Source organism: Rhea americana, unplaced genomic scaffold (assembly GCF_003343005.1).
Source record: "Rhea americana isolate MKP2758 unplaced genomic scaffold, rheAme1 scaffold_144, whole genome shotgun sequence".
NCBI classification, from domain to species: Eukaryota; Metazoa; Chordata; class Aves; order Rheiformes; family Rheidae; genus Rhea; species Rhea americana.
Genome location: NW_028185528.1, coordinates 1,440,287 through 1,462,047, shown reverse-complemented (window position 1 = coordinate 1,462,047; position 21,761 = coordinate 1,440,287). Strand labels below are relative to the sequence as shown.

The following is a 21,761-nucleotide window of genomic DNA, read 5'->3' as shown; positions in this document are numbered from 1 at the left end:
TCCTTTCTTCTGCCCACTTTAACTAGCTCTGAGGCTTACTTTAACTCTACATTTGACATTTTTTAATATAAACGTATTTTACACTTTGATTTTAGGTAGTCCTTTAGAAAACCACAATAACCACATCTTGTTCCTTACTTTCTCCTCCTTAGAAATTATCCACAGTTAAGTTTGAATTATTCTGAGATTTTTTTTAGGTTACTAGCACTGGTAGCTCTTTTTTCATCAGTTGTCTGTTAGGTCATTTTTTTTTTAACTTACAATTAATAAGGCTTTAAAATTTGACAAAAAGCCCCACCTACTTCCAGGAAAGTGCCTTTTGCTGTTTCTGTGAGAACCTGTATATATTTTATACAAGCATAAACCTCCAAAATCTATAGTTTTGCTTAGTCTATTAGAGTCCAATGGCTAAAAGCATGAAGATTTCCTCGGCAGAAATCCTTCCTGTCCCTGTACTGCAGGTGCACTGCTGTGTCTACCGCAGAACAGCTACTGTGTCTTGATGCCACAAGGATGTGCCCTGGGCTAAGCAGCACTTTCTCTGCAGCAACCTACCTCTAAGAAACTCCAAAACCAGGCACCAGAACTGACAGCTGTGCTGTTCTGTGCTGTCCATGGTCTCTCGCATGGCCTCTGGGAAATAAGAGAAAGGAGGAGGCAACTGTGAAAGGGTGGATTACAGTGGACCTGAAGAATGTGGGAAGTAAAAGGAAGTAAATATGTTTGAGAATTTGTGGGAATTGTGTGTATGTGTACACATACATACATATATCTAAATACGTATGTTTTCTATTTATATATACACATACATAAATGTGTGTGTGTTTATACATATATATACACATATATTTACATATATACATACAGATTTATATACATATGTATACACACACACAGACACACACAACAAGGCATGAGACAAGACCAGAGAAAAGCAGGAGAAGATGGAGAAGGCTAGAGTCCCAGGATTTTCAAACACATAAGCAAAATTGAAGAGTCTGACCAGCTCTTCAGGAACGTATGACAAGTATAGTCTCTAAGTTGTGCAAATGAAATTTGCAAAGATTTTCAGACACAATTATTCTTTACTTGCAGGTGATTATTATAAGCACCTTATGCACATTTGCACTAATTAGCAGATGGACCTACACACGTCTTTCCCTGCTTCAGTTCCTTTGCTAGTCTGGCATACTCTTTCAGAGCCCAAGGAATTAGAGTTTTGCTCAGAATTTTCAGGCTTTTTCTTTGTGCCTAGATCATTTCACTGTCTCTGCTACTGATGATCCCTCCAATAACCAGAAATCACCCTATGAAGGAAAGCCAATCTCTTTTTCTCTTTTATTTATTCTAGTGACACTGCAGTCTCTTCTACTTCTTTCACCTCTGATTCCCTTTATTTTTTTGCATTGTCATCTTTGTGTATCTCTCCTGTTTGGGAGTCTTCCATTTTCAGATTCTTGTAGACAGTAAAACAACCCATCACTTTTCTAATGACAGTGCCATTTACCAACATCTTCAGGCTGTACATGTCATCTGCTGACATCAGGACAGGCGTCTTTCATTCTGCAATGGCTAGTTATTAAAAATTCGCTTTACAACTGGTATAGTCTTTAAGCATCAATATTTTGGAAATAACATAAAAATGAAGCACATTTCCATTTCTCTGGCATGTTTAATATTTTTCAGTTATTTGAAGTTAAAGGGTGTTGATTCTGTTCTTCTTTAGAACAAGCATTGCTTAGATAACAGTTTTATCCATCTCATTTCTAACAGTGAAAAGAACACTACATCATCTACTGTATTACAGGTTCTTGTGGATTTTCTCCAGCAGTCAGTTATGACAACTTCAAGTTTGTTTTACCCTGGGGATATATAAGTATGTGGCCAATTGCTTCAGGTCATATTCCTTCTAAATTGGAGTCAGCTTGACAGCTGTTAATTTGCACATGCTAAAAATCTTGGCCATTCCATGCCTTGTTTTGTTCTAATTATTGATCACTGTATGGAACAGGTGACAAATGTCCACATGAGAACCCCTTAAATCACTGAATCTGCAATCGTTAGGAAAACAAACAACTAGAGCCATTAAATACTAGTTTTCTCTCCAGCCCCAAACAGAAATGGATTTTACCCATTTCTGACATCTATGGGAAAGAAATAACAATACCTTACTGTTTATCAAACTAGCTTTCCCATTCTGTACGTGCCCTAGTTTCAGGGAAAGAGAGGCATTTAAAGAAAATGCAACTGTTGTAAGAATAGGTGCAAAATTTGATTTATCTAATGATTGTGTCACAAGGTTTGATTACGTATTTTTTGCTAGGGAAATGTAAAACATAACCCCTCCTAACATATTTCCTCTGACCTTCAGCTACTACAGTTATATTAAAATAAAGTGGGCAAATAATTGTCCTTTCTGAACAAGACAGTGCTTACTGAACAAGATGGCTTTTTCAATTTTATATTCAGATATGATTTTGATAGTATATTTTTCTGTAAATAGCATTTCTGTAGTATATGCTATATCTCACTATTTTATCCACAGAGAAAACAAAAAGCAAATAGAAATTAGCAAAAGGTTTCCAAATATAGGCAGATCTTTTGTTTAAGCATTTAGCTTCAAATTAATTGGATTTCTTTTAGACACTCTTTACCATTAGCTTATCATACAATCAAACTGTGTTTGAAATACTAGCTAAATTATTCACACAATATTTAAAAGTAATTTTTAACAGTCTTGAAGTTAGACCTGTAAAACACTATTGTATTGAACTTGTATTTCTCAACATTACCCTCTGCTAAAGTATGGCATTATAGAGCATATTTAATTGAAGTCTGTTTTCTAGGATTCTCCAGGCCTAATTTTGATCTTAATTTGGGCAAAGTTCTTTAAGGATATAAGGATATAAGAGATTTTGTTTTTATGAATATGAGTAGTGAGTAACTCTGGAATTTTTGCAAGATTATAGAGTTGCCCATAGTAAAATTTATGAATAACTTAGCCAATCTCAGTAGAGCTGTGACAGTGGAGACATGAGAAGATTCAGCACCTTGTAGTCCTGGTAAAATTATTGCTTTTAGACTAGTGCTAGAGTTGAAGATAATACAAGCTGCTGTTTGATTGATATCTTTTTTTAAAGCATGCTAAAATAATTATACACTCACAACACACTAAGATACAGAGTGATTGCTACAGAACATATTTTGTTAACATATTTTGTTTTGTTAGTCTAAACTCAAATCAGCTCTAAATAATATCCTACTTTATTTCTTTTTTTTTCCTTTTTTTTTTAATAGGTGCAAGTGCAACCTTCACGCTACTGGCTGTAAAGAAGAAAACAAAAGACTGCTTTGTGAATGTGAGCATAATACAACTGGTCCAGACTGTGGAAAATGCAAGAAAAATTACCAGGGTCGACCCTGGAGCCCTGGTTCTTATCTCCCCATACCTAAGGGCACTGCTAATATCTGTAAGTAGTTCTGTATAATAAGGATCATTTCATTATTATAATTCTGCCCCCAAATAGTGACTCTGAAGGAAGTCTATAAATGCTAGCAAAAGTTTGTCATTTATTTATGATTCAATGTATATAATTTGACAGAGTTAAAAGCATGTGTTAATTGTAAGTATGCTTGTAAAGAATTTGCATGTTTGTTTCTCTAGACAAATCCCCAGACACTGCACAGCAAGGGCTAAAGAATACGAAAAAAAAGGCACCCTTCACTTCACAAAAGCACTCTCAGAGGAGAGAAACCAGTGGGTACAACTGCAGTACTACCCCAGCCATGGCTCCCTCAGCTCTCCATTCACATATTCTTATTGCTCTGGATTCAGAAAAACTAACCTCAATTTGTGTGATGAGCTCATTGCTCATTTTTTCTCCATTTAGAAAAATTAAAACATCTTAGACTAAATCTTTTTGACATTAACAATAGATCTAAAAATTAGTAAGGGAAAGCTTGTGCCTGATCTTGACCTGCAGTCCAGATTCACATGCGATCTTGTTGATCTCTGTACATGTTTAAAAGAGGAAGTGAGGACAAAAATTAACTTGTTATATCTGCCTGTTTCCAACGACTACCCATTCAATAATGTGCATACTCACTATAMCAATACACTTTTGCATTATCTAAAGGAATTTAATGACAGCTGCATTTACTGGTCCTGGCCAGGGTAAGGTCCAAAAGAAAATGATGCTGAAAGAGAGGGCACAAACACAAGTATAAGCATCAGTTCTTCCTTGCATACATTTATGAAATATACAATGATTCAGATTCATCCTAAACTGAGTAACATAAATTCCTTTGAGGAAAGGAATAAAGAGGAGGAGGATAAATCATCAAACCCTTTAACAGAACTTATTAGCTTCTTTAAAAAAAAAAAGTCCAGAATTTTGCCCTGAGTAAAAGCAAAACATTCAGTTTAGAATATTAAAATATAATAATTCACTGGAAAGTTGTTTAGGAGAAACAGAGCTATGTACTACAGTTGAATSGAAATTTTAAAACCAGAAGCAATGTGCAATCCTTAGAATGTTATCTAAGACTTCAAAGCAGCAGCTGTGAGGAATCAAAACTCAAAAATGAATATCACAGGAAGCAGGACCTTATCAAGTTAAATGTGAGAGTAATAGACCAAGTAACAAACCATGAAGTGTGGGAGCATGAAATTATGATAAAAATCCTACGAAGTAGAAAAAAATAATTTTCAAACGGGGGGTAGATATTTTGTAAGAGTATTTTTCCTTTTTCCCGTGTAATAAAAAAAGTGACAGTATGGCTCAAAGAATTAATAGTTTAAAGCTATGTTGAGAAAAAAAATGGTGAGATTTACAAGCTTGGGTTTTATTTACATATGTACACGTGTATGTGTGTGTATATATATATATATATATATATTTACACATGCACACACACCTAATGCAGTTGCTATGTCAGCAGTCATCTAAATGGAAGACAAGATACATCTGAACATGAAAGTAGGGATCTCTCTAAACATAGTCTGCTGTGTCAGTTACATAACTGTACATCATTTGAGCTTACAAAAGGAACAGTGGACTTAGCACATACACAAACACTTGCAGCTGATCAAAGAAACTTTAACGTTACTGAGTTCCTTCAAATATATAATTCCATCAAAATTAAAAACCTTTGCAAATAACAGGGAGGTTTTGCTAATATTTTATTATTATTACTTTGATAATATCTTGAAAACACACCCTTATTTGAGCTGAACAAATCTTCATCTAGCCTCAAATTATGACTTCAGCAGTAATCAGCATCAGGAATTTGCAGAAAATTTTAAGTCAGGTGAATTTAGAGAGACGTCTTGTTTACCTTCCCAGTTTCCAGCAATAAACTGGCTTTCTGAGCTGGAACCTCCATCAGAGCCATTGTGGTTACTTGCTGCTGAATAGACAGAGCCCCACTTTTCAGAAGTATGATTTCAGTGACATCATATGGCCAACTCATGGGTAATTTTAATTACCGACTGAGTGAAAGATACCTCCTTTTTTTTGGTTTAAATCCTTTTATTCAGTTAAGCTTGTACCTCCTTAGATTGGAAGAAACAGTGAATAATACATCCCTATTAAAATGCTTTATACTATTTATGATTATGTAGACTTGTCCTGTCCACTCCCCGATCTGTTTTCTATACAAAGAATCCTAATCTATTTAATCTCTTCATATGCAGAAGTCATACCACATCTCTGATCATCTATGTTGTTCTTGCGCCCTTCTAGTTCTACGATGACATTTTTTAAGCTGGTGAAACTGAAACTGCATGTGAGAATTCTAGACATGTGCACAACACGGAGTTTTTTTATAATAACCTAAAAATGTGTCTGCTTTATACTTTGTTATTACAGGAATCAGCCTAGAGTCCTTTTTAAAGACTAGTGTCACAGTTACTACATTTCTTCTGGCACCAAGGCTGACATAAGTGGCAGGTTATATGTTATAGTTGTTAGTTCAGAAATTTCATATTTGAGTCTTTTAGTGTGCATATGTCCTTTAGGGGATGAATACCACCTTTTGGTGATTTGTTATTGCTCATTATTGTTTATGTCTTCTGAAGCATCTTCAAACAATGATAGATATTCAGAAAACTTCCTCAGTTTCAGTGCAAGAATCTCTCTAACCTTCTTTGTTTCGAACATCAATAGAAACAATTCATTTAGCATTTAGTACTCTTCTACCTTGATTGCCTATCTACACAATCATCTCTCTAGGAGACCTCCTGCTTCTAATGGGTTTAAACAAAAAAGAATTATTAGGTTTTATGCTTTTTTTCCTATCTTCCTCATTTGACATTATTTACACTTTTGAAGAATGTTTTTCTCTTTTCTTCTATGTTCTGCTGGGTTTTTTTGTTTGTTTGTTTTCTATATAGCTTGATTTTTCTCATTTAAAAAAGTTTTTGATTGGTGATATATGATCATTCTGGGTCTCGTACACTTTATCTCTAAACTGTCTCCATGCTGTCTGCATTCAATTTTTAGCTGTTTTCATTTTCCATTTAACTAACTTCCTCATTTCTATCTGCTTTCTATCTTAAAGTTAAATGTTACTGCAGTGGATTTGTTTGGTCTTTTCCTTCTCGACAAGTATGTTGACTTTCAGTCCAGACTTTGAGTGGTTCTCACTATTTTTTAACTCAGGTCCTAGGTACCATTCACAACTAAATAAGCTTCTATTCTTGTGGCTTGTCTGATTACTTGCTATAAGCAGCAATCATTTATGGTATTTTAAAGCTTGGGGTTTTTTCGTCACTCCCTGATTTATCCAGCATGTTTTGAAGCATACAAAATTTCTCATTATTGTGTAATCTCTGTATAGCCAGTGTAATTTCACTTAACTTATTGCGTTTATATCACCACCCTGGTATGTAGTCAGTAATGTAGCCCTAGCTACRTTACACTCTTCCTAGATAGGGATGAATTCTGTAAACATTTTCTGAACATGTTAATAGAATTAATATATTTATCCGATTTATCTCTAAACTTTCCTTGATGTATTACATTAATTCTATAGGGACAGTCTATATCACCCGTATTCTAGTACAGGTTACTGCTAGCAGTACAGTGTCCCTTTGATTCTCTTTCTCCCTCCAATTTTCAGTCTCACTTCTTCTATCTAAGACCAAAATATTTTTAATTTTAAATGGGTTTGAGGATTTTCTGTTTTGTATGATTTTGTGTTTAAATAAAATACATTTTGTATATGTAAATGAAAGAAAGTTTAGTTATCACAAAATAAGATGATGATCATTTTTCTTAAGATTCTCTAGATTTTGGAAATAGATTCAGCAAGAATCCTAATGTCAGTTTAAAAATCTCTCCAAACTGGAACTTATGTTCTTTCCAGTGTTCTATTTCTAATAAGACTTCATTATACCTTTTCAAGCTGTGGCTCACAAAATTTAGGATCATTCTAGATTGTCGTCTAATCAGAGCCTAAACCTTGATATAAAGCTATTTTCTGTATCCTTCTCGTTATCAGTCAATGTGACTTTCTTCAGAAAAATGCAAAATATTTTTCCCTCTATTGGGCTTGTGACAGAGCACTGAGTACTTTGTTGTTTACTGATACTAACAATATCTCTGCATTTGTCTACTGCATAACATTTATTTTATGTTTTCACTCTATCTTATTGACTATTTTATGATTACATTTATTCCCATGTGCTGCCACATGCTATGGATAGTTTGTTCTGCAATATGTTTTGACAGAGTGATCTTATTGAATTTCTCTCTACTTGGTATTACAAGATAGCTTTTCTCTTCAACAATCATATATGTCTGACAGCACTAGCCCTTTTCTTCCTCCTGTTGTTTAGATCATCTTTGGCACTTACGTTCTTTGCTCCATCAGAGCTGTCTAAGACTACCCTGGGCTCCCATCCATCAAAGCCTGCTCGCTTTTTGTCAGTCCCTCCACAACCACCAAAACTGCTTGACACTCAGCAAAAACCATCTCCCAGCTGTTAACATGACTTACCTAATTCATAGTTCAACATGAAACAAAGGATTGACCAGGACACAGGGAACACACGTTTTTTCAGTTAACAGGCAGATAGTCTCAGTCAGTTTACAAAATTTCTTGTGCAGTGTGTCCCCACCTGATCGTACTGCCTCTGTCTCAGCAGCACTGCCTTAATCCTCCTTGAATGGGAAATCATTTGAGGCATCACTGCAGAACAGCTGCCACAGGAAGCGTTTCTGGAAAAAAATAATAAAAAAAAAGCACTTACAGTATTACACTGATCACCCTTAGCTGTGTTTGTATTTTTCCCTATGAATATTTGCTGACACAAAGCTATTTTGAAAGACTGGTGTGAATGAAGTTGGCCAAAAGGTTGTGTGACAACAGGCTTTCTATTCAGGAATCTAAGGAGTACCTATCCCTCTAACTGAAAATATCATACATCTTGCTGTCCCATCAAAGCATATTCATCCCGTAGCGAGTGTCCCATATTTYCAGGGTCCCATTTTCTCAATCAACTGGAAGGAGCTTTCCCCAGCGAATGGGGTAGAGGAAGTGGTCCCATATGATCTTAATTCAAAGGAATGGGACAATCCTGCTGGAGAGGTAAAATATTGCTCCTTGRTGATTTCCATAACATCTTTCATAGATTAAAAAAGCAGGTATTAATGCAAATATGCATTACAAAACAGCAAAGGTTCCTATTGAGCTCATTTTTATTAAATATTAATTTTGGCTCATGAAGCCTACAGAAGATGTGARAGCATAGGAAGAAATTACATGAAAGCTGTACGAGGATGAGAAACCTGTTGGTGACGGCAAAATTGTATTTGAGGTAGGGGTATTCAGGAAGACAGAAGTGTCAGAAAAACCTGCAGCTGATAAACTGACTTCCCTCTTACTAGGTATCCACTGCAATCATCAGTACAAGGATGCAGGTATATACCTGAAAATGATGCACCATAAGTAATATTCACTATATTTTTTTAAATGTGGCTTGAAAAATTATTCTTCAACAGTTTATTCTCTTGTGTGATGCTGCTGAGTTGCTTGTGTTAGGTATAGTGGAATCTGTTAGGGGAAATTGACKGCTTCCATCCTTGTCACTTGTTTTAAACAAATCTGTTTACATAGTATACAATGAAGAAGTTTGGGGTTTTTGAAGTTTCCAATGGAAATCAATAAACTAGGAATACTTGAAGAATCCTTTGATCTCACTAGGAGTTTCCCATACAAAGAGTTTTCAATATTGGGTTAAAACTGCTAAAACATCCTGAGAAAAGGCAAAATTTTAAAGGGTATTACCTAATCAAGTAGGAGCAAAATATTTTCTGGGTCCCATTTATTTGTGGTGATATTGCTTAAGAAAGTAGAGTTAGAGAGTAACTAACTTCACCCAACCACTTCATTTCTGTGAATTTAAAAAAAAAATAAATAAATCTTTACAAAGCAAGCAACTTCAAAATTAACAGTGGCAGGAATTTTATGGTTCTTGCAATGAGCCTAAGATTTTTGCAATTTCCTAAGATTTTTGTCTTTCTTTGTGTATGATCTTTTGCTTGATTTTTTTGCTTAAAAGTTGTTTGACAACATATGAAAGGTTTCCTCTTATGATCATGACAATCACTCACTTTGAAGGCTTACAAGATGCTAAGAGGTTCTCCCAGCGTCTCAGAGTGCTAAATTACTTGAGAGTTCACAACTTCTGAAGCTGATGAAGTTCCAGTATTGCAGTCATACCTCAGTAGAGGATATGCAAAAAGAAAAAAGACTCAGTGCAGCGCGTGCAGTCACATTGAAACACAGACATTTTAGCAAAAGATTGAATGTGGAATTAACAGCCTGAATATGAGCAAGGTGCAAGCTAGGTGTATTGCTCTGAGAGCAGCAGGACCCTGTGCCTGCTCCCCCGCATATGACAGGTGCACATTCAGCTTGCAGTAAAGAAGAGGCAGAAAAGCCCCTGGGAAGGATGGCATCCAAGATCAAGTTGACAGAATAATTCATCCACCTCATACACACTCTGCCCAGGAAAACATGCAGCCTCGCTACATTAATTGCTCTATTGGCAGAAAGTGCACACACAAATTGACTATCTGAAGTGATGAGAGGACTGCGGTGTACGACCCACCCTGATACTACTGGAAGAAGCAGTGTGCCCTTTCTCACTGAAAAAGGTTGACACTGTTCTTTTGTGTTATGGGCTTCATACTGACACGCTCTTTAGAAAAAATGAAAAACTCTCTTTGCTAGCATCTGATTTGACGAAACACTCTTCAGAGGGTTTTTTGACCTTTCTTTCTCAGTAGCGTCAGCTATRGGATACCTAATAGCTAAACCAAACCCATTTCTGGAAAAGGGGAAAATACAAAATTACAAGTCAGATGTAGAAGATAATTTGAAAGGAAAACACCAGATTTCTTTTTCTCTCATATAATATGTACATGTTTAAATGCACTTACAGCAAACATTTATATACCAAAACACCACTCTAAAGTCAAGTCACCAATAATCAATAGTATTAGAGACTTATTTCTGGAATCTTTACCATTTCTGTAGCAATAGCTACCTCTAAACTTCGTATACTTTAGTTACTGTTTTCTCAACAATAAAAAACTGTCTCCATTACAGTTTATGCCCTGTCCAGTGATTTCAGAGGGAAGAGAATTTAGAGTAAACATTGTCTTCAGTTTAATTCAGTTGAATTTACTTACTTATTATATCTAGGTGAAGAGTGAGAGCTGTGCACTGAGGGAAGCAGTGGGCCTGATTCTTCACCTCTCTCTGTAACTAATTTACATCATTTCACTGATGCAAAGTGCTCACAAATCTCACTAGAAAGCCAGTTGGAAATGATTCATTTTGCATAACAGTTTCTCTATCAGTTCCTACCCAGATGGACTGCACTAGTGGGAGGACTCTACAACCTCTCTTCTGGGTTGCACAGCAACCTATTAATTCTGACAGCAGATGCTACTGGAGGAACCGTAAAGTCAAGCCCCTACACTTACAGATACAGAAAGGGCAAATCAAACCTTCTGTGCCTAAGGACTTGGACTAGATACAGCTCCACTGAATTCAAGATCTAGCCTCAGCATGCAACTCTGGACCTCACAGAAGAAACTCTAAGAATAATTTTCCCATCGTATGTGCACTTTATTTGTTATAGAGTATTAATAGATTTCAAGGCCCTTTTTCAAGGCCCTACACAACCATCTCTTTTCTAGGCAAACTTAGAGATGCAATTTTCATGCGCTTTATGAGTAGTGCACTATGCAGACCAGTCATAAGACATAGGGAAACCAGGTATTCCAAAAATCAAGCTGGTTAAAGAAGATCACAGAAATTCTGCATGGAAATATCAAAAGAGTTTATAGCAAAAGAGTTTTTCAAAGAAAACCTAAAGACAGCCTAGCAGAGCCCTTCAGGCAAGCTGGCATCTTGTTTTCATTATTCTCTTCCCAGGAAGCATTCATCACTATGAATTTATTGAGAATTTTGAAATACAGTAAAAAGAGGAGGTAGGCTTGCAGGAAAACCTCTCTTTTTGCTCTAGCTTGTTCTGGAGAGGAAGGAGAAGATATTTGAATGTGCATGGTAAGGAAGGAGAGTTGAAGTGTGGGAGGGGAGAATACCCAAAGGAAATACAAATACCATTTCACAGTGGAAGTGTGAGCATGAGAATACAGTATCTGTGTTTTATCTAATATCTATGCACTTTCTATCAATGTATAAAGGAAACTGAATCCCAGTAATTTAAAACAGCTACATGACTTGCAAAAATGCAAATAAGTTACTAYTGAAACTTTGGGGAAAATCATTTTAAATTTGATTGCTTTTTTAATATCTAAGGCAAGGGGATAGGAATTTTCTTACAATAAACTCTTCCAATTGAAAATTTTAGTAGTGGAATAAGAACTTTTTTTGTTGTTTCTAGAAAGATAATAGCATTTTTCTAGTATGATGATGTCTTTATTTGCTTTTAATACTTATTGCATGATTCTAAAATTTTGGAAAATACTCGTTAATCTCAATAGAAATAAAAAATAATTAATTTTACAAATACATTTGAGTGTGGAGCTCAGTTAATAGCAGGTGCTGTCTTCAATACTCRGCACTCTGGCAGACCACAAGTTCCATATGGGATATAAAACCAGCTAGCTGTTTTTACAYGTGCCCCAGGATGGATGTGGTGAAACACAACAGATCTCTTTATGGTCCCCATTCTGCAAATGCAATTATTTTAGCATGGTCTTAGCCATGACACAGTTTAGGAATGTTCCCAGCTTGACTCTACAACCTTGCTTACAGTGYGTATCATTTATCCTTAGCTTGCTTAATTGCAGAATGAGGTCCATATCATCTCTGTGTAAGACAGAACTTCAGACTTTGAAAGAAGTATAGCAGATGTTTAATGGAGAAATAGACAGATTTCTGCAGTAAAATGCAAGCCATCAAGAGTCAATAAAACTTACAAAAGGCAAACAGTATTTAACTGAGAGGATGCAAATATCCAGGTTTTAAGTACTGATCTGCAATTTGTCACTCTAACCGAGGAGACTAGCAATAGTACCATTCATGCTGCCATTTTATCTAAAGAAAACGAAATTTCAGAAAAGATTTCACATCCATATTTCTCTGCCACACGTGCTTCAGGGGTAGTCAAAACCACAAGCTAAATGTAGGACTGCATCATACAACATGGGATCCTGTGTCACTAATTTGACAGAGGAGCTTTAATCCTCAGCAGACCCACCCCTTCTGGAAATCTCACCTGCCTCTGGAATGCTTTCCTTACATTAATTCAACATAGGGATGGAGGTGAAAGCAAAAAAATCAATAAGAGGTTTAATCAATGTGAGTGGCCTAATGGATTAGATCATTTTGCTCAATCACATTTCTTTTCTATACCTTAATTTAAATAACCATCAGGTAAAAGGGAGAAAATAATAGCTGCATACAGTTAATGCAACAGAAGGTATCAACTGTTTTAAGCAGCTAGCCAAAGCCGTTAGCAGTACATCTATCCCTTGGTTAAATTATTTTCCTAGATCTGCATAATACATGCATGACTGATATTTTTATCCAGAGCATTAAACCTAATGGCTGGTTAGTTCAAATACAAAACTGCTCTGAACAAATTCATGAAGTTCAGAGAGCTGGTATGGGTTCCAGAAATACCCATCTGTCAATACCTTTTAGTGGTCCCTGCAGTCTCGTATTGAGGAATCTAAAGGCTCTACATTTAGAAAGGTCTGGATATGTATTGGTAATTGCTTGGTTTTAACTATTTATTGATATAACATTCTGAAAATCAGGAGAAAGTTGTTTCCAATYTCTTAGATTTAATACCTCAGGCAACTACAGCAAACAGGTAATAATATATCTTTTGCTTTCTTTCTCTACAGGTATACCCAGTATTTCCAGTATTGGTAGTAAGTAATAAAAACAGTATTGTTTTGCATTGTCATTCAACTTCTTGGATCTATTTTCCCAACATCCATTTCTGTAGTAGACAGTGTTTCTCTGAAATATGCTTTACAGTGAATGGCTTTCCTCTGTTACATTAAAATGTAACCATATTATGTGATCAGAGGGAAGGTCACTCATGACAGTACATCTCCCTTGCAGCACAAACTTCCTGATCTGTTTTGATCAGCAAATGAAAGCTGCATATTATAAAACTGAGTGTTATACAGAGAATTAAGACGCAGTTCTACAGAAAGTATTTGTCGAGTATATTTTCCAAAAAAAAACCTGCTTGCTAATAATAAGTATAGAATCTTTAGTTTGTGTGTGTGTGTGTAAACATTTGTGGATGTGTGGATGTGTAAATTTAAAGAGCAAATGGAAGAATTTATAAAAATATTTTTCATTTTTCAGCTTAGAATATGTAGCATATTTATTGGAATCTGTTGGAAATTATGTGCAAAGCTGGACCATCACAATGATAAAATATCACAGTGGTAAAATACAATTTGCCATACCTAGTATCCAGCTGAAAAGCTTCTCATAATTTGGATAAAACTGCATTGCTTCTTGTGATGCATGGTCAGGTCTCTCAATTTATAAATCAGCTCAGGTTACTTAAAGTTATGAATAGGCACTGATTTGCAAACTCTAGACTGCAAGTTAAATGCCATCAAAACTAGCCTCCTTGTAAATGAGAGTAGTGTTACTAGCTGAATGCCATGGTGTCTGTTTTGCAGCTTTAAATAGTGGAACAGCATCAATTACAATAATTTGCAAATGAAAGCCTTCAATTTTAATAATGTAATCATTCTGCTTTAGTATCTGCTTTGACATTTGCGCAACTGCAAATGTGTAGCAATCTGCTACTTTCAAAACCTTCTTTTACACACCTATTTTATAATCAAAAGATGAACTAAATAAAAGAGAGTAAGATACACAGTTTGTGCCATTGTTGTCAGGAGTACTCCTGCCATTAGTAACAGAAATGGGATAAATGGGAAAATAGCTCTTTGGAGTTTGGTTGTGGTGTAGTTTCTTAGTACTGTGTTGCATGGATTATATGGTTGTGTTTTCACTTTGCACTCCATACAACCACATCCACCATTTGTGAGCATCAGCAGATGTTGGCCTTTGAAAACTTAATAGGGAAACTCAATTATCTTTTAAACAATGGTGACCTGAAAGGATGCGTTGTTGACCTCTTTGAATTTTACACCGGAGTGATTAGCACTGTTTAGCTATTAAAAATGGGGACAATTCTGTTTAACRTTCATAAGAAGTACAGGAGTTACCTCAAGTATATACATTATTTTAAATCTGCTATAAAGGTATTGGAATGATATGTGGTAGAATTCAACAAATTTCTACATGGAAAGGATGAAGCATGATCCTCTCTTTATGAGCAGAAGTAAATATTGAGTACATATCCTTGGCTTTTTCAGTTGTTTTTTTTCTTAAAAATAGCTCGGGGAAAAATAGCTGCACTTGCACAATGTTCTGAACATCTTTTGTATAGAATAGAAATAGCAGAATGATCATTAAACAAGGATGGAACCCATAGATTTATTCCGGTCTCTCAGAGAATTTAGCAGAATTACAATGAATACATAAAAAAAAAMAACGTGAATTAGTTGTGGCTGCTTTAATGGATTCTTCATTATTTCTTCTTTTGTCTATGCTAATACAGTGTTTGTGTTCATATTAGTAGATTTTTTCCTCATCTGGGGACAGGAAGTTATTCACAGGAGATGCAGTTTGCCTTTTATTTCRCCCGGCAGCAAACACTAACTTGAGGTTATTGGCTTTTGTGTGCTACAAGCTTTCTCTAGCATATATGGGGGAAAGGGGAGTGAACAGTAAACTGCCAACATACACAGAAGATGCCACTTCAAACAGATGTTCATTTAACACTGTTAAAACAAAAATCAAGCATGTCCAAAGAAAAATAAAATGTATTTACCTTTGTGCACATATATGTATCATTCTGTATTCTTTTTCTTTTTTACCTCAAAGGATCTTATATTAAAGCAGCACATYACAAAAACTGAACACAAAGAAAGAGTGGTCATTATGTAAACATCCTTTCTGATCATCTAGAAAAAGAATTAAAACAGAGCTTTCCCRTTAAGGTCATTTGTACCTGCTGTTGTCTATCAGATGAATAATAGGTTCTCTGATCATTTCCAGCATTCTTGATTCCARTGCTGGTCCTTTCAGCATTTTTCAGCCATGTCTGGAAAAATACTGGTGAGAGTGTTAGCAATTAATGAGTCCCAAAACCATTTCATAATTTTAAAGCTTTTATGATCAGCAATGTCTACATATAGTATGCAAATATTCTGCAAAATACATTATTTTACTTGCTATAAATAATCATTGTACAATTTCATGTAGGCCGATGCATCAAAATGTTCGTTATTGTGACCAAATACCGCAGTTACTAGTTTGTTCATGTATGCCTTCAAAAAGCTTTAATCTTCTAACCTATAGCTTCTGTCTTTATTCCTGTAAAGCATAATTCCACTAATTATGCTAAACAGTTAGTTATAAAGGGTATAATTAGACATGGGACAGGATTGACATGATGTGCAAATAGCTCTGTGTGGGAGATTATCACCTTAAAGCCTGCTGGTGGCAGATGAGTCAGAGTTTAGAAACAGACCATACAACCAAGTGCAAGATGCAATCAAGATAATCAAATGGTATTTTCTGCTTTGTTCTGGATGTTTTTGTTCTTCTTTATAGCCATTTTCAAATTAAAGTAGCTTTTTTTGAAAAGATAATGAATGCAAGACACACTAAAAAAGATTTAGTGGGCTTTTTTTTTTTTTTTTTTTTTTTTTTTTTTTTTTTTTTTTTTTTTTTTTTTTTTCTTAACCTTGAAAAATCTGGTAGGTATTTTTCAGGAATAGCAATAGTGTCAGGATGAGTGAAATTTTATTTGTTTTATATGTTTGTTACAGAATTTTTAATGTGTAAATATGTATCTCCAAAGGTTTTGAGAAAAATAATAAAGTTTCCATGATTTATTCTGTATCACTGAAAGTATTTTGGACCTGACTTCGCACTCTCGCAGCACTTGAGATGTTCTCTCATTAAATATACAGTTGCAGGTTTAAAACCATTACAGTGGCAAACTGTGGACAAGAGTATTTATGTAATGCCCACCTATGTCAGTAAGAGATAAACATTCGTAACTAGGTTGTGTATTGTTCCTTCCCTGTTATTATTTGAGATCAAGTTTTACAGAGAGCGCTATATTATTAAGAGACCATTAAGTTGTTTTTCTCCTTCAAAACACTTAAATAATGTCTTCAGACTGTGCATATATATTTTTTTGGACATAGGAGCAAGTTTTGTCCAAATCTGACTTGTGGATAAATAATACTGTTAATCAGTCACCTTATCTAAGAAAATCACCTTATCTGAGTAACTAATTATAATATCAAGAAAGTAACACTATTTGTTTCCCTTTCTTTACTTTAGTACTTCCAAACCCTCAATTTTTTTTCACTTTAATTTTACTTTAACAATTAAATCTTCTATGTTATTAAAAAATCACTGTCTGAAAGAAAATACTGATAGGCTATGTGGTATAATGCAGCCATTTGAATTCTAGATCTGAAAGGAAATTTAATATGCCAAATTAAAAAAAGAAAAAAAGAAAAAAAAGTGAGTTGTTTATTTACCTGGCAGGATTCTTAACAAAGCTGTTTTTCTTCTATATAACTAGTATTTCATCTCTGAATAATCTTCRGAAGTTTAGTAAGCAGTGCAACTTAGGTGATCCCCAGCACTAACCAGAAATCTGCGCTTTGTGGAGTGATCTGTAGTGAAGGGTCACAAACTACAAACATTCCTGAAGAAAACACTCATAGGTTGTTGCACTAGGGTTTGCAAGAGCCTTTGGTTTTGTTCAGTTCCGTTTTGCCAGATCCACAAATTTTRCTAGATAGGAAGAGCCATTCTCACCAGTTTAGTAGACATGGYCAGTGGCAGGTTAGAAGTGTTTCTCATTTTTCACTGCAAGACTTATCTTCATCATATCCAGCTAGTTTGAAAAGTATCTRTCACATTGTCTTTTCAATGCTTTCTAAATTTTACTGTAATATATGGGAAATTACTCAGTTATCCCAGCAATCTTTTTTTTAGTTGTTAATGAACAATGAAGTGATGGACCACTATAGAAAATAAGATAGCATTTCAGTATGCACCATGGTAGCGGTGCAAAACACATTGCATTTGCAATATCCAAGTTTAGCTACAGTTGCTCAGAAAAGTATATAGAGAGCWGATCTGATCCTTCAAGTATTTAAAAATCTGGTATCTTCAAAGCTTGCATATAAATTACTGAAAGAAAATGTTTTCTAGGCACTTCTTTGTATTTTCTCCCTTCTCTCTCTTTTTATTTTTTTGTTCTCTATTCTTTAGACATGTAATCAGTTTACTGATTAAAGTATAAGGCAGAATGATGTCTCCAAATCAGCATTCTGATTTCGGAATCAGGTCTTAGTTTTCTTCATCAGCTGTGCATTACAGTTTGATAACCCTAGTCCATCCACTAAATACCAAATTTCAATGTCTTTGTAGGAAAAAGTTGAACCAATAAAAGACAAAACTGTCAGGAGAATAATTTGCATTTCCAGCAGAAAGTACTTAAAATATTTCCTTCCCCAAAAGACTGAATTCACTGTACATTTTTGTAATTACTTTGCTGGAAATACTTTTAATTAAAGAATATTCCTTCAAACTTTGGTCACTTGAGAAGAATTAGTCACCACACTTACTAAAATCAGAGTATTTTTTCTGATACCTAAAAAATTTCCAGAGCTGGATCACTGGATTTTAACACATCTAAAAAGATTGCTTTCTTCTACTCTAAGAAAACAACTGGAAAACCAAAGGACTAATTCCGCTCAAATTCTTCCAACAGTTGTAAAAGCTGTTATGGCTGAGGAGCTGCCCTAAAACAACCACATCTTCATATTTATGCAGAATTCTCCTTTCTTCAAAGGAACAGGTACGAAACTTCCTAAATTGCTCCAAAGAAAAAAAATGACTAACATTGTCCCCATTCTGTTTTTTTAATTCTACAAAATAAATGGAGAGAGATTTTTTTTTGTTTTTAACTCTTTCAGCATTTCTTCCCTTCTTTTGATGAGCTAGATTTTGTAGTGTTATGGAAGTGCTAAAAAGAAAAATTACCTGAGGTAGATTATCATAATTTGAAACARATCTAATGAGATAGAAATGCTGTAACAACACCAGTCTGATCTTTGCAGAAAGTGCTGATGATTTACATCATTTGATGTAAATACATCCATGTATTTCAGCAGTTATTAAATCTGCCACTGATCTGAGAATTATATTTAATCATTCTTAGTTGTTTGTCTAATAGTATCTCTTAAAAACCCTGTCACATGTGTGACTCCATGATGCTCAGCAGAGCAGATTTTTACATTTTTAAAAGACAAGATTAACTCTCAATTACTCATGGTCTAAATAGGCAATGGGAAGGCCAGTCTTCTACAAGTAGAAACTTGGACTTCTACCAAAAAGATGAAAATTACACTCACAGTTCTTTAAATACTTTTCTGTGTTTTAAATAAAAGTTGTAGAAAAGTTAAGAATGTCTTGAACAGAGTCCCTGACTAGGAGTCCTTGTTGTTACTGTAATGTAAATAAATAATGATAGTAGTCACCACAAGTGCTCCCCATCTATTATTAGAGTGAGCATTAYTCAAGTCTTACTCATTTATTTCTAGCATTTTTCAGCAATTGCATTGTCTGTGGAAAGTGTCAGCTTAAACAGCTTAGGAGATGAAAATATTCTACTCTGCCTGAGAGTGCACACACTGCAAGCAGTACCATAGTCTTCCTCTACTCCATCCACAGTGCTCTTCCCCTTGGAAGGGTAGTGCCTCTCACTGGAAATACGTTTTAGTCTTCCTGCCAGCTCAGTGCTTGGCTGGAGTGAGAAACCAACAAAGTGCTGATTAATTTCTGCCAACATCATGACAGTTTTTTTCACCTGCAACTGTCTAGTTGGAATTGGGCTAAAAATACCAGTTCATTTCAGTTATCTCCCCAGTTTGAAACGACCATTTAGCACATCATGCAGACTGCAGTTCCAGTAGACATATATTTTCACCTAATAGCATAGGTAATTCTGATATTATATATCCAAAAAAGCATTGGGGAAAAAATTGTTATACATCTAAAACTATCACGCAATCAGTTTCTCCTTACTTCATGACCATAAGATTTTTTCCAAAAGATATTTTCTACCARTAATTGGATTTGGAACAATATTTACTATGAATGAAGAAACTTCCAACACAAATTTGAAATGCATTATCTGATTTTCTGCTGAGTCATGTCTAACATACCGGTACTCTTAAAAGACTTCAACATCTTTATTTTTTTAAATGCACTAAAAATGTACTTTTTGACACACTTTCACAAATCTGTAACCTTATCTACCCAGAATAACTATCATAGAATATATTACAGTAGAGTAGTATCCTCTGTAGATTGATCCAGTGTATATTTTAGAACATCTAGTCCACAATTAATTAATTATTCTGGAATATAATTATTTTTATTACAGAACAGAGAGCCCATACATAGAGCTATTCCAGAAAAGCWTAGTTTGTCTAGTTAGTTTCTCTAAAGATAAAACCTTTTGTGGTAATCACTGAGGACTAGAAATATTTTCACAAGTTGCTATAAAAGAATAAGTAGCTGCTAAATGAGTCTTACTGATATCTGCTAAAAGGATGACTCATCTGCTCCAATATACTTGTGGGAGTGACAGTCAACATTCTTTGACTTGGAAGTCTCACATGTCTTTTTAGAAAAGGCATTAAAAGTCATTTCCGTAAAGAAAAAGAAACAGAAAAATTCAAAGACAAAAAGGAAGGCTTTTGTTGGGAAACCTATAATCTTGGAGATGATGCATTCCATGAGTAAGGATATAAGGAAAAAAAAATCCAATGATTAAATGACTCAAAAAATTTCAAGAAAAAGTGCAAGAAATATATATATTTTAAAAAAGATCTCCTGAGCATCATCAAGCAGCCCAGAGATACTGAAGATGTCAGTTGGTCTCAGCTGGATATGACCCTGCACAACCTGACCCTGCTATGAGCAGGGGGTGGACCAACTGACCTCCAGAAGTCCCTTCTAAGATAGTTGTATTTATCTAAACCCAATAACACTTAGTTGATCATCAGGCACAATAAATATGCTGTTCATTGTCTTGGATGCCCATAAACAAACTCAGTTCAATTTAATCTAATTTAAAATCTCAGGGAAGTTTTAGGGTTTTTTTTTAGAGCAAGTCATAATCCTCATTTTAAGTAAGTTTGTTAAAATGAGCACAGATCTATAGCATTTATAGAATTTCTAAGAAACAAGTAGCACATTTTCTGTCACACGAGTAGTAACTTTATTTGGACAAGACCAGAGTTTACCTGAGGAAGTTATTATCAACATAAAATTTTATCTGATTATAGCCTGTCTGTTATAATCTATCTATCTATAGTCTATCTCTTACAGTTTATCTGATTATAGGTTATGGTACAGTACCTACAGTTTATTAAACGATAGGTGTTCCAGAGGCTTGGTCCTAAAGCATTACAAAGCTTTGACACTTACTTTTACTTCTGGTAATAGCTAGGCCGTTTCAATTAAAGATGCCAAATACGCATGTGAATTTGGGGGAGTAAGTATGCCATGCAGTAYTCAAGAGAAGTATGACATTGGAAGTTCTTATCTGAAACGCAGTAGGTTTTCCATAACAACTGTGATATTGCACTGTGGCTAAAGAGAAGAAGGCTCAAGGGACAGCAGAGCAATGTAATCAGAAACGATTGCTTTTCCTTTTTCATTCATGATTTGTATATGTATTCTCCAATATCTGGTCCCTTTAAAAACTTAGGTCAAGCCTAAGGGATCCCAAAACCTTACCAGTGAATTAATTGTGCAAGTAAGTAAGTAGTTGCCCTTGTACAACTACTCCTTTGTGCATTTGAAGCTCCTTTGCCGTAAGTAGTCAGTCAGTGTTTGAGGAGTAAAAGTAAGGGGATCTCTGAGGTGTATGGAATTAGTCTCACACAGTGTGCTAGGTCTACCTCAGTAAGGCTCTTAGATACCTTTTAGATACCTTTTGTTACACACTTTGACTATGTTTGCACTTCCTATGTGTGTGAATTGGTGGATCTGATCAGTAGAGGCAGGTTATTTCTAATCAAGACATACACTGTTTGAGAGTCTACCAAACATACCTCCCCTTCTTTTTT

The 21,761-nt window shown here is 35.0% G+C and overlaps 1 protein-coding gene across 1 annotated transcript in view; it reads left to right on the top strand.

Moving 5' to 3' along the window:
- NTNG1 (netrin G1) overlaps nt 1-21,761 on the top strand; it is a 154,179-nt gene that overhangs the window by 92,201 nt on the left and 40,217 nt on the right. The window contains exons 3-4 of the mRNA XM_085299071.1: nt 3,298-3,470; nt 13,395-13,421. Of these exons, the coding sequence (XP_085155197.1) occupies nt 3,298-3,470; nt 13,395-13,421 (200 nt within the window). The remainder of the gene's footprint in view (nt 1-3,297; nt 3,471-13,394; nt 13,422-21,761) is intronic.